At 36.8% G+C, this 13,831-nt stretch overlaps 1 protein-coding gene across 3 annotated transcripts in view; it reads right to left on the bottom strand.

The window, feature by feature from the left end:
* Nucleotides 1-13,831, bottom strand: part of wu:fc17b08 (ligand-dependent corepressor) — a 33,375-nt gene that overhangs the window by 12,302 nt on the left and 7,242 nt on the right. For 2 of the 3 annotated variants that reach the window (XR_006844565.1, XR_006844566.1), the window contains exons 2-6: nt 11,315-11,380; nt 10,121-10,200; nt 9,666-9,798; nt 9,015-9,335; nt 8,792-8,888 (exon numbers count right to left, since the gene is read on the bottom strand). Coding sequence is in view for 1 of the 3 variants with exons in the window: in XM_046402556.1 (XP_046258512.1) it covers nt 5,556-6,549; nt 8,792-8,888; nt 9,015-9,335; nt 9,666-9,798; nt 10,121-10,200; nt 11,315-11,380 (1,691 nt within the window). In the remaining 2 variants the exon portion in view is untranslated. Of the gene's footprint in view, nt 1-183; nt 6,550-8,791; nt 8,889-9,014; nt 9,336-9,665; nt 9,799-10,120; nt 10,201-11,314; nt 11,381-13,831 lie in introns of those variants that run through there. The other variant, XM_046402556.1, reaches the window with a different exon arrangement.

The raw sequence follows: 13,831 nt of genomic DNA, 5'->3' as shown, positions 1-13,831 counted from the left end.
AAATACATGTCATTACACATCAAGTAGCAAGTAGTAACACAGGTTCATACTATTGATAAGTATGTCATGATAGAGGACACTTTTCTACATTAATGTAGAAAAATGTCCTCTATTACAAGTCCTTAATAAACTTGTCAAAAAGAGATGAAACTGAATGTTTGTGTGAAATAATGCACAAATGCATTACAATGTTTATCACTGCATATTTATTAGAAGAATAGGTGAATTTAAAAATGAATCTTTCATCCAGTGCGCCTGACCAATTACATTGTTACAGCTATTACATCTTTTCTTCTTTATACAGTGGTGCTTTTTGTTACAGTGTACATCAAGATTTTACACATGCACAACACATTTAGCAATGGTGGCCCACTTTGATTAAAACAAGTTGAAACAAGTCATACACATGTTGATCACTTGAAAGAGCAAATATGTTAGGATGAAATATAAAGGACACCATTTTTGTCGTGTTTTCATGTATTTCGTAACTAGTGCAAAGGGTGATATTTAAACAGAAGTGCTCAACAGCTTAACCACATATTAACCCATAAAAGATAAAAACACAGAATGAACATATACAAAATTACTTATTCAAATACCAGTGAGGTTTTCTTTGTGTCAATGCAAATCTTAGTTAATCAGTCAACTGGGGGGCTATGTGTTTCTGGCTAAAGTGTTGTCAGTGAGGTAGGTCTATTACAAAATCCTACAGTGCCTTTGGAGCATTTATGCCATCACATAATGTCAAAAACATATTCATCTTGTAACTGTGTCCTTTCAAAGACCACAGAATAGCTTACTCTGTGGTCTTTTAACAAGCAAAATACCAGAAAAAAGAAACCACATCTGGATTCCTGAGATGACATGTTACAAGGCTATGCTGTGTAATGAAAAAGAGAAATAGCTTTGTGTTCAGTGTGTACTGCAGAGGAATAGAGTAAAAAATAAATATATAAATAAATCTGATCCTCTGCTGACTAAAATTTTTCAAACCAGATAATGTCAAACCAATATTATGTTTGGAAACAACTAAAAATAATAATGCAGGCAAAGTACCATGCTACTAATAGTTTGATTTTCACATAGTAAAGCTGAAATCTGTAACTTTGCACTAGTGTTAGGCCTGCTGTATAACATACTCAGTGTTAGTTTCCAGCTATACAGCAAAGTGAAATTTTATGGATCAAGCAGGTGGACTGAATGTGAAAAATCTTTTTTAATACCAGTAATAACTTGGTTGAAAGCAGATTTTTTTTTTGCCTGGTTTATCATTTAGTATACTCCATTAGATGGATGTAAAAAGAACAGAACGGTGATTAAAAGCCATTACGGATTTCAGCTTTAAATCACAAAAGGTAAAACACAACCTTGGAGGTGGGAGGCTTGAAAGCTATAATGCATATGCAGTAATTGAAAAGAGTCTTGCTGAAATCTTCAGACATGCTGCTTTGAAATCTTACTTTAAGCAGGTTTTTTTAAATTAAATATGCGCTGTTTGAGGCACTGAACTAGAAAGAAACATGTCAATTAAATATCCCTTGTCCAGCATCTTACCTGCACTGACGTTATATGGACATTCATAGTGTAATAGAGTATAAAACAAATAAAACTGTAAAAAGATGTATTAAGGTTTTTTGGCTCCACACACAAAGTGATTTGTATGGCATGCCAAAATGTCTCAAATGTAACTTATAGAGATTAAAATATATATTTCAGGAGATTAAAAAAATAACTTTTGTTGCAACTGGAACATGACCAATTTGTTTTGCTAAGATCATTAACTTCAAATCCCTGCTTTCAATGTCTAAGGAGTATAGTGGAGTACCTGAATAATGAGTGTTAAGTGTTTTGTCCCTGAGGGTTTCGGCCTTTCTTTCACTTAGCACTGCAGTAAGAAACTGACACAAAGTACATGCCTTTTTCTTCCATAGTAATAAAATCACTAACCTAACAAGCAGAAGCAAACCAAATTACAACTCAATTCCACAATATTTCACAAGCACACAAACATATGTGTTAACTCATTGGCAATGTTGATACACTGTACATTAGGGATACAAATAATCTGGCAATAACAAACTACTGTATGGGAGATTTTATCATACATCTTCAATGAACCATTAACCAGATTTTGAACAGGATAAGTAATATTTCAGGGTCACATTTAGTCTACTTGATACATTGTTGACTCGACGGTAAATACACTAACACTCCAATATTACCGATAAAACATCCTTAAAGATACACTTCACCATATACAACTAACTTCCCACTGACATATGTGATTTAGTCCAATCATGCAAATTACAACCAGTCATTCCTTTGTATGGTGTAAAAGTTAAAATCAAATATACAAAATCTATATATACTTTTTTTATGGACATGGATACTCTTTAGTCATCTGAGAAGCCATTAGCAGTTGTGTAAAGACTTTTGTCCTCATACATTAAGTTTACCAAGCAAAAGATACCCAACTTTTCTCAGAATAAAGTGGGACAATCTTAAATGTTATCCCTTCACATCTATCATGTAAGGCTGTTAAATATATACTTTTTAAGCATTACCTACTTATTTCTATAAACAGCTATGCAAGTGTTGTTTCATTAAAGCCATTTACATTCATGGTTACTTAAGTGATGATAAAGTTATTATTTGATAATCATTTCTTAATAAATACTGCATTAACAAAATAACTCATTATTATCTATTTGAGGGGAGGTAAAGTCTTCTCCCACTATAGGAAAAAAATATTGATAGCAGGAGATCTCCAAAAATGCTTTTGTCACAATTGTCCGAACATCAAGTCCCCTCCACCACTCCACCCCCACCACAACAAAAAGAAAATATTAAGTAGACCACTGTGCAATTAACTATGAAGACACACTGAAATATTTACATATGGTTGAACGCTGATCATTTTCTACTGTCGAAAACAACTTAACGACTTAATGGCCTTTGCTTAGAACTGCAAGTTGTGTACATGAGAAACTGCTACATAAAATCAGCTACTTGATCAGTAGACTGTGTTAGCTGTTTTCCAGTTGAGGTAGTCAACCATTAGATTTGCTACAATAAACAGTGGGGAGAGTAAATGTTTTATAACATGTCTTATCTGTCAATGAACCTAAAACATTTATATGTATTTAATATATTACTTAAAATACATTTGACACTTTAAATGACAAAATAAAGAGTGACTTTTGAGTAATGGTGGATGATTGTCAATGCAAGAATAACTAATGACAGAATCAGTGACTAGATTTAACTAAACTGTACAAAGGTACTTTAAGCAGCAGCTTCGTTGACTTTTTTTTAAAAACTAAGCCAAGGTTATTCAGACATTTTGTGAAAATGTGTAAAAATATATATGCAACTCAGAGTGGTAAATCCATTACAAATAATGAAAAGCTTAACCATTAAGTGAGAGAAATGCAAACCACACTGAAAAAGAATCAATTAAAGACTCTCCATTCAAAACAAGAAATGGCAAAAACATAGAGAAACGCACCTGTCAGTAAGTTCACCATTGAACATAAAGTTAAACTATTGTTATAGTGTTACGGATTAGGATGTGCAAGACCCTGAAATATATTTTACTTCTGAACCATCTCACTTAAAAATGATGACAATCTGAGTTAAAAACTTGCCGTGAACGAATCATTTGTGCAATCAAAAACTCCCAAGTTCATCTCAGCAACATTGTGTACATCTAACCAATTACCAATATCTGCTAGAGCTGTGTATCAACCTGATAAAAGAATAATGATACCATATTCTGGAATGTCCTGAGGTACAAGCAATAATGCACAATGAGGTGTCCTGATAGAGTTAATAATGGATAGAGCAGAGTCAAAAACATGCCTGGTCCAGGCAAAAATTCAATAAAAATGGAATGCGATGAAGATTTGTGACTGAAGATTTTAACCTTAATTTTTAGGTATGATACAAACTACAGTTACCAAAAATAACCGACAAGACATTTACTTTCATTGAATTTTTGCCTTAATAGCTGGGTATGGACTGAGGCATGATTGCAACAGTAGCTAACAAGTTAGCTAACTTGGCTGGCACGCAAATGTTAACAAGCTAGCACAGTCAGCCAATACATTAGGCTCCACCTGCTAATATTGCTTGATTAAGTTCTGTTAAAAAAAAAAAAAAAAAAAAAAGCCTCTACAAATGCTGCACTTAGATATTACTTACATGAACGCAGAACTGATATTGTGGTCTTGTTTTACCTGATGTAAATATTTTTAGAAATACCTGAATGTATTTTAGAGAGTTAAAATGTATCTGATACCAAAAGTTTAGCTAGTTCATGGTTTATGAAAAACAAGGTTACTGCAACTGAGTATCATCCTCGCAAACCAGGCAAGTGTTGTTCATTGAACTGAAGAGACAATTCTTCATCCTGTGCCATGGCCAAGCAAGATATGCATGTATGCATGTACTATATATGTATATGTTAATACATGTGTAGAGACACTGTTTTTTGCATTATTTAAGATCAAAAGAAAAAGAAAAATTCTGCCTTTCTCATAGTCTTAGAGAAAGGCTTCCCAGAGATGATACCTGAAGTCTGAAAAAGACGACACCTACATTACACAGAATGTCGGCTGATGCTACTGATAACTAGTTAAGGTAGGTTGACATCTACGAGTAGGACACACATACTTGTCAGGAAAACATCCTGAAATGTTACCTCAAAAGTTAACCATTCTGTCCAGTTAGGTGACATATATGAGGCAATTATTTAGCATATTTGTAGCTGAGGTATATTTATGTGTATACAGTAATCCATTTCCTGACAGAAACATTTTCTTTGACTGACAAGTACTGCATCCCACTCTGAATTTATCCTGAGTGCAGTGAAGGTAATGGAAAAAAAAACTAATACAGCAAAACATACAGTAGGTGGCAAAAAACTGTCATTCTTGTGAAGATAGCTTAATTTAAATTCAAAAGGAAACTATTCTAAAACACACAGTAATAATAAATGTTTTGAATTATTGTTTGGACATACTGTTTTTTCTTATATGCACTTTAGTCATAAAAGTGCATTTGCAAAACAGTGACAGAGACTCGTCCATAAACACTTAACAACAATGGGTGTTAAATGTTTTCACCTATATCCGCAGGGTCTACACACACACACACACAGCAGTATTAACTACATATATTCATGGAATGTATAACCATGTGCTCTGAACAGTACTGAGAGATGACACTGAGGGGCGCCACTTCCTTAGACATGATTCAATTTGGCTTTGTGTTGAACAAATATTTAGTGAGTCAGGAATTATTATTTTCAACACAATTATCTAAATTTAACAGCAAGTATGCCTATAACTTGTAGGGCAGAAAGACACTTAGAGTAATGCAATGACCAAATTAAATAAGTTAAAAATAAATATGGGCATTTGGATTTTCTATCTATTGAGGTTTTAAGGAAAAACAAGTCAGCCACTGTCTGGCAAATGCAACATCAGTCTGGTCAAAAAGGACATCATGATGAATACTTAATGATTATATCACTTATTGGATGAGAGAATCCATTATGCATTATCTTCAGATGCGCTCTCTTTTTTCTCGGAAACAACGTGCTGGGAGATTGGGGATTCTTTCCTCTCGGGGGACTCAGAGACATCTTGTTCCTCTACCTGGCTTATCAGCTTCAGTTTCTTTTTGGGGGGATTTTTCAGGGTCCCCAGTCGCTCTTTAACTTTATATTCCAGGGTGCTGTGCGGAATGCCATAGATCGACTGGGCTTTAGACACACTCATTTTCCCACCCATAACCACGACAATAGCCTCTTCCAGCAGCTCAGTGTTGTACTGTCGATACCGGCCACGTTTCTTCCTTGGCTGCTTGTTACCTAGGTCTGACTCTGAATCCAGAGGATAGTTTCCCCCCAAGGCTTGGCGGTCAGTGTCGTAAGGCCAGTATTCCTTCTCTGCACCTGAGCTACTAAAACGTCCGCTGCTCTTCTTATTAATCTGCCTGGGTAGAATAGAACGAAGTGTCTTTCCCAGACTGTTCTCACAAAGTGAACCTGAATACTCGGTGGACAGGGAATCCCAAGACGGGTCTGTTCCCGTGGCCAAAACCCGCACCTGGGGAATCTTGAGGTCAAAAGACGGTGACTGAGAAAGGGACAAGTTGTGGTCTGTGCAGTGCTCCGGGAGGTTTCCTTTTTCATAGGCAAGTGACTTTGACAAAAGTCCAGCAGCTTCCAACAACCTTGGTATGTCTTTAAGGCGCTCACTAGCCTCACTGTTGGTTCTGAGTTTGAGGAGGGCCCCAAATTGAGTTTTGGAATTCCAGGAAGCAGATCCATTTCTGAAAAGGTCAGTGGGTCTGGAGCTGTGGTTATGGCTGAGAGGTGACTCTGGGTCGCTCTCCAGATCGGCCTCCTCTTTGATGTGCAGCGAGTAAGCAAGAGATGAGGAAGGCTTATAACGGGTGGAGTGGCCGATATTCTCCCTCCTCCTCCCATCCTGTAGGCTCCTCATAAACAGCCCGACTTGTCCGTCCGCTCTCAAGGATCGCCTGATTGGATGGAAGGAAATTGGGTATAAGCAGAGCTTGCACAGTGCCTTTTTTCTCTTTTCTAAAGGAGGATGGGTTGGGGAGGGGAGGATGTTGGCCACTCCTTTATTATATGACCTTGCTTTGGTAACATCACTCTTTTAGAATAACTGACTGTGTGGTAGAGTGTGTGTGAATTTTAAGAACAAAAAAGGCTCAAGTTTGACAATGTTTTATTTGCTTGCTGTGATGACTGTTTACAAAATTTGCATCAACATAAAAAAACGAGAAACAGAAATGAAAAGGAAAAGAAACAATGAAAATAAAAGGAAAGGAAAAGGCATTTGTTGCAGGATATAAAGGTCGTCCTGTGGCTCAAAAGGCTTAGCCAGAAGGAGGAATTACTTGTCACTGAGGTAAGGCAGCTTGGCATGTATCTGTTAAGCAGGGCACAATAACTATGCCATACAAAATGACTAATGCAAATAAAGCTCTTGACATTTTGTGTGTGTGACGTTACCACTGAACAAGCACAGCAATAAAAGAGTAAGCCAGCAGAGGGGTGTTGAGAGCATCAAACCTATCAGAATAACTTAAATATGATCACATAAAAAAATAATAATGAAAGGGGATAGTGGGGGGAGGGTTCCAAATGGAAAACTATGCTGTCATTGCACAAACATTACTGGAGGGTCAAATGGGCTGATTCTAGGTCAATATCTCTGCATTAATATCTTTAAACAAGAAAAATGTGCAAACTATTCCTTTTCAGAATCTAAATCATTCACTTCAAATTTTGTAAAAATTACTCCATACACCAAAAAATACACTTCCCATAGATTCTAACCGTTTTTATTTAACCTAGGACAGAGTGCATACTGTATGTCAAAGTAAGATGAAAATCAGTGGATAATTTATTTTGAAAGGAATGATAGTTTCCATCAACTTTCAAAGCAGCAGGAGAGGAGAATGCAAAGTGCTTAATGAATCCAAATTAAAATTTCAATTTATGTCCAGACGAGTTAAACGATGTCAGGGCGCTTTGCTCTCACAGAAGACAAAAAGAGAACCAAACAAAATAAAACAATAAGTCCTGCTTTGACAATCACATTGTCTCAAATTATTCACTTAATAGTGAAATAAAATGACAATTTGTCTACAGAGAAGATAATTAAAAGTGAAAACGTAGCCCACTGATTTGAATGGCATTATAAGAAATGCTTATTTTCTTTGGTATCAGTGACTATGCACTACAGGAAAAGAAGAAACCAAGTTTATTAGAAGTGTGTATGATATGAAAACTCGTAGTCATGTTACCAGCTTAGTAACAGAAGAGCAAGCAACGCTTAGATTTTGATAATGACCAATGCGATCTTTTCTTCAGAGAGGAACATGGTGCACAAATATAAAACAATTAAGTAAAACACCTCTACTACTTTATCACTTCATCAGTCTGTTGAGTGTCTAAGGATTGTGTTAGAGTAAAAGTGTATTTAGTCTTTAATGCATTTGTGCAGCACTTCAGTCGGAAACCATGAGCGGTTTCTCATGGTTTTATTTATACAATCTGCTAAACAAGGAGTCTTTTTTTGACAAGTTTTTTGAAGATGTCACAGCAAGATGGCATATTATAACCCAGACTAGAAGTCCTATAATAAATTATCATCAGGCCAGCCATTGCCTTGCATGACAATACAGAACTGAGACCACAAACGCAGCTGTACTAACGGGATCCCTTTAAGCTACACTGGGAATAATAATAATAATAATAACAATAATAATAATAATAATAATAACAATAATAATAATAATAATAATGATAGATGTTGACAATTCAGTCCCTAGTTTGCAATATTAATGATCTATCAGTCACAAAAATGGGAAGTAAGCAGCTATACAAACTTTAAATCTGCAAGGTAATTAAATTTGAATGTCAGCATGTCAACAAGTGTGTGTTAGAAACACATTTGTCTCTATTGCATTTAGTTTTTAATGTTTCCCTGTGGCACACAATTTGACTGTTAGCACAACCCTGTTTGTTGCTGTTTATTTTCATCAAGCCACCAACTGACTGAGTGAGCTCCAGTTTTAGGACTCATATTTCAGGGCTCAGCTAATGCCTGAGTACTGGTGTCTAAACACATAAGCCATGTGTAGTCATCAATTTATTCAAAATTGATTTTTTGGCCATTCTAAACTATGATGTAGGATATCCTCAAAAACATGACTGCTTAAGGAGACAAGAGAAAGAAACTTATCTTACCCTTTCAGCGTGGATGTGGCTGGAGAAAGGCAGGGACTATGGACAGGAAGGCTGCTGCTACAGCGATTCTTTTTGATAGATAAGTCAAGAACTCCATCTATTAACAAAAAGGCAGGAAAAAACTCAATTTAGATTCAATGTTAAGGTGAAACTGGTCTATCACCAGCACACTAGTTTAGTTTTGAATAAACTACATTGTTTCAGAAGATTAAGTTAACACTACCTTGGTCACGAGGAACAGCCAGGGGTTTCTTGATGGTGAGATCAAGAGGAGCATCCTGGTCAGCCATGAGGAGCTTGCTGAGGACGGGGTTCTGGTTGTGTGCAGGTCCAGCCACGGTTGTGGTAGGGCTGGCAGAAGGAGGAGCCCCTGAGAGCAAGGGTGGGGTCGGCAGGCTTTGGTCAGAGTTAGGCTGGAAATCTGAGCAACTGTCCTGAGGGGAGCTGGTTTTTGAGGTATATTCGGCGGCAAACTGTCGGATCATTCTCTGAAGGATCTCTCGAGCCACTACTGGAATGTGTGGGTCTGAGAAATTTGGCACATCTGAAATGAAAAAAGAAAAAAAAAATGGTGGTAAGAACTGTTAGGTCTGAACTCTTTAAGTGATGACTGGTAAACATTTACAACCACACTGTATATTTTAAGAATAAAGGTCAGTTAGCAAAAGAGCCTAAAAAACATGCATGCTGAAGTAATTTTCCACAGGCAATAGAAACAGGAGCAATCTGAAATAATTCACAGAAAAATAAAATTTAAATACAAGCTGACAAAGCAACATCATCCTCCATCTTGTCTGCCACTTCTCTTGTACTGAGCGCAATGCAAAATACAGATGCCCTAGGCCCACTCCATCACTGAGACGTCAAGACTCACCTTTTTTGCAGAGGACTGCATTGAGAAATTCTTCAGCTTGTTTCTCTAGTCTGCTGATTGCAGTCTGATCTTTTACCAAGAGAGGTTTTGGTCTATCTTCAGGACCCTCGTCACTTAAGCCAATTAAGTGTTCCTGTCAAATGAAAAAAAAATGTTAAGGCCAGTTAAACAGGATTTATGTACTGAACAACACACAGCAAGCGAGTTTTTTTTTATTATTATTAAGTTGACTCATTTTTCATTGGATAAGAGCTAAGTCTGCTAGGAAACCCTTCTGGATTAGAGATGACAGGCACTTTTACTGCATTCACTCATCAATCATCTAAGCTGTTTCTCCCAGTAAAAGTTTAAAGTTTAAAAACAAATCAAGCTTTAGTCTTCCTCCCCAAAACTGAATGAAATTCTGAGAGACACCACCAAAACGTACAAGAGAACAGCGATATTAAAAATCTTACCTTTACTTTGTCCCGTCTTAAACAGCAGAATAGACAGTTTTCATCGAATGACCAGTCAGACACTGTTGTAGGCTCAAGGTCTAGGGACACAAAAACACAACATGTATAAGCACACACAGTTCAAAAAAAGGTTCGTACAACCAAAGTTAAGTAAAAAGTCATAGAAAACAATATAAATTAATTTTATTCAAATGGTTCTATGGTGTGGAGTGTATAAATTCACTAGCTTTCTTTGCAGAACTGTTTGTTTACAATCTCCCCACCAAGAGAATGAAAATCTTCTCAATACACCAGACTTTCAGGATAGAGGCTGATCCATGATTTCTGATTATGCTGTAACAATAATGGCTTGATGAAACCAACGCCCAGAACCTGACAACCCTATAAGACAGCTATTTGGGAGACACAGTCCTTTTGCCTCTGCTTATTCTGATGTAGACATGCTTTATGTTAGCCGCCACTCTTACATTAACCATGTGCTCCAGATCTCATCTTTCCAAAATTTACAAAGTAAAGCAAAAAAAAAAGAAGAAAATAACAGAAACAATTTGCTACTCCCGTGCCTGTCTGACCCGTATTTATTTCATCGATCACTGTTCTGTCTCTTTCTGAATTGACAAACACAACAACAATATTGTCTAGCTGCATGTAGGATGCATGACAAAATGGTTCTGTTTCAAACCTGCAGTGTCCTAAATTCTGTCTGAAATGAAATAAACAAATGGGCCATAATGAATGTGTTTTGATTTGTTTTAGAGAAATCGGGTGTAGGCTAATTCAGTTCAGCTTCATTTTCAGCAGTCTTGGTTCCTCGTTGTTATTGTACAAAGTCTACTTATACTTTGATGGTCCTCTCACTGCAAATGGAATGAAAACAAAAATAATGCACACTATTGTCTTAACTAAAATCATGCATTATAAAAATGTCTGTAGGACAGTGTCGACTTTTACACTCGCCCCACACCACCCAAAACACCAACTTTGTAGGAATACAAGGAATCTTCTCTTCAGCAGTGAGAGGGGCTGTCTTGTGGCATGAATGTGGAGGGGTACCAGATGGTACAATGCAGCAGTATTGTCATAATGAGCAGATAACAGATTATGCTCAAACAATGAAATTCTAATTCACGTCATTCATACATTTGTACAATAATGGATACTAGTCTGATAACAAAAATAGTCTGAGATGCTTACCCTTAAATAATTTTAGGTCTTCTACCAGCTCTGGACCAAACAGACCTTCGAGAATGCTCTCAAAACCTGAGGAAAGATATTCAATGAATATGAAATGTCATTGGCAATCAGACAATATCAAACGGAACATACACGTTTTGACCCAACAATTGTTGAGCTTTACCCTTAATTAAGGCTCGACAGCAGCAGACAACAAACACAGACAACAGAGACACAAACTATACCACTGTTAAAAACAACCATATCTGCCCAAGGGACCAAATTAATTTGTTGTACTCATAGAAAAATATTTAGAGCCCGGTCTACTGTACATCACTGACATCTCATTTGAAAATGCCTTTTCCATACACCCTGCTTGTCTTTGCTTGTCTGTGTCATCTTGACAACTCCTGCAAGCAATCATACAATTCTGTTAAAAGACATTATCAGCTTTCACCCTAGGATTTTACTTCAATGGTAAATACATGCACTATATCCTCCTGTTGCCAAGCAACCAAAGCACCTACAGAGTTGGGAGTGACTGCACATTGTAACATTAAAAAGAAACAACCAGAAACAAGACTGCTAGAGAGAGGTATCAAAGTATCCCGTACAATGTTGTAGATGTTATTGTGAATTCAACCAAAGCCAAATTTTCACAGTCCAGTAAACGACAGTTTACAGTTAAACAACTAAGGAAATGCAGTCTCCAATAGTAAAAGGTTCTACATCACATATATAAGAAAAAGACATATCTATTACTGATAAGATGGTGGTATCCTACAGCCCCAGCTGTTTGAAAGATAAAGTACATTGTGATGCACAGGATGTCGCTTAACTGTGCATTAACACAATATGCAAGGTCTGCTTACTGCCGCAGGCCAGTATAACCAATCCAAAACCACTGCATGCATTAAATCAAGCGCTAAAGAGGTCAGAGGTAGCATCTGTCTACTGAACTGGATCTTAAATGAGAGAGAGTGCACTATTTTAATGTGCTAGACACCAAAACCCGTGAATCAATACATTCTGACACACACATAAACACACACACACAAAGAAAAAAAAAATCAGATGATTGTTAAAAAGCTATGTAAAACACATTAAGACAACACACAAGTGGAATTGAAAATGAAAAAAATGTAGGCATATGAAAATGAAAGTTAAATTAGCAAAATGTTTTGGCAATATAACTACTGATTATAGTAGGTCTACTTACAGTATGTCTTCACAGATAACAAGTGAGAAAATTATCAGCCCTTAGCATCCACTCTCTTCTCAAACTCACAGTGAATTCAGCAAAAGCTGTCATCTGTTAAAATGCCCTCGCTCTGCTTCCATACAAATTCCCACCCACTTTTCAACAGCCAAACATGAACAGGGTAGAGAGGGGTGGGGGCAAGTGGTGAAACACTGCTTTGCCTATAGCTGCAGCGTGAGTCTGTTTCTGGGTTAGTGCACAGGACTTCAGCTGGAGCTATCCAATCCTATTTCTGAAATATTTCAGAGGCAGGGAGGAAAAGTAGGTCATCCACTTTCGTTTGACAGAGCAGCACCATGACATCAAACTACTCTTTAGGAATTCGGTTTAGGGCATTTAAAAATGTGTCATACTGTAAACTGTGACTTAGAGGCAATATTAACACATTCCTACTGACAGAGTATGGTGTGGTGTGGTGGTTGATGAAAAGAACTGCTTCACAAAAAAAATTAAATAAATTAAACAAAACCATTTTGGGACCAGCAACTTCAATTTAACAGAGCAAGCCGCCTACATGTGCAATGAATAAAATATTGATAGCGTGTGTAGCTGTCATGCAAGCTCTACAAAATAAATGAGTGCATAAAAATACTGAATAATGGCCACAACTAAAATGCACACTGAACAGAACCAAAACTGCAACATGTCATTGTATTGCGTGCCCTTATGTTTATGTTTTTTTTCTATACAGAAATAACACCTTAACGGTCATCTTTTTAAGTAACATTCACCAATTCATCGTGCTGAGGAGGAATTAGGCCACTGTTGACTTGCTACTAAACATCTGGTTTGACATATAGTGACCAGCCTCTACATACAGTAATAAACACAGGGTATACAGAGGTACAAAGTTATAATGAGGAAAAAGAAAGAAAAGAGCCTGGCATTCTGTACCACCAGGCTTAACACCTAATTAAATCAAAACTTAACAAGGATTAATAAAAAGACCGGACAAATATCAGGTTAATGAGGCTGGCGGTCTTTATTCATTGCAAAAATAGGTAAAAAAAAAAACACACCTACAGGCCTCATTCCATTGACAACATATCACTTAGTCTCATTAGAAGATTTTGTCTTTCATCCAGAACTGTTAGTGCATATCCATTTTTTTAACTGTCAGAGAGGCAGTCATTAATGTCAATCATGCAGCTCTGTAAGTTCAGAATGATGACTCAAGAGCATTTTGCTATTTCTAACCCTCGTTGGCCTGTTTTTCTTATTTACTCCAAACACATACCGTGGACTCCCTCCAGGCAATTTATAGCTGAGTGAGGGCA

The sequence above is a fragment of the Scatophagus argus genome, chromosome 10 (genome assembly GCF_020382885.2).
Source record: "Scatophagus argus isolate fScaArg1 chromosome 10, fScaArg1.pri, whole genome shotgun sequence".
Lineage (NCBI taxonomy): Eukaryota > Metazoa > Chordata > Actinopteri > Scatophagidae > Scatophagus > Scatophagus argus.
The sequence above is the reverse complement of the archived record's forward strand: the minus strand, read 5'-3'. Positions and strand labels throughout refer to the sequence as shown.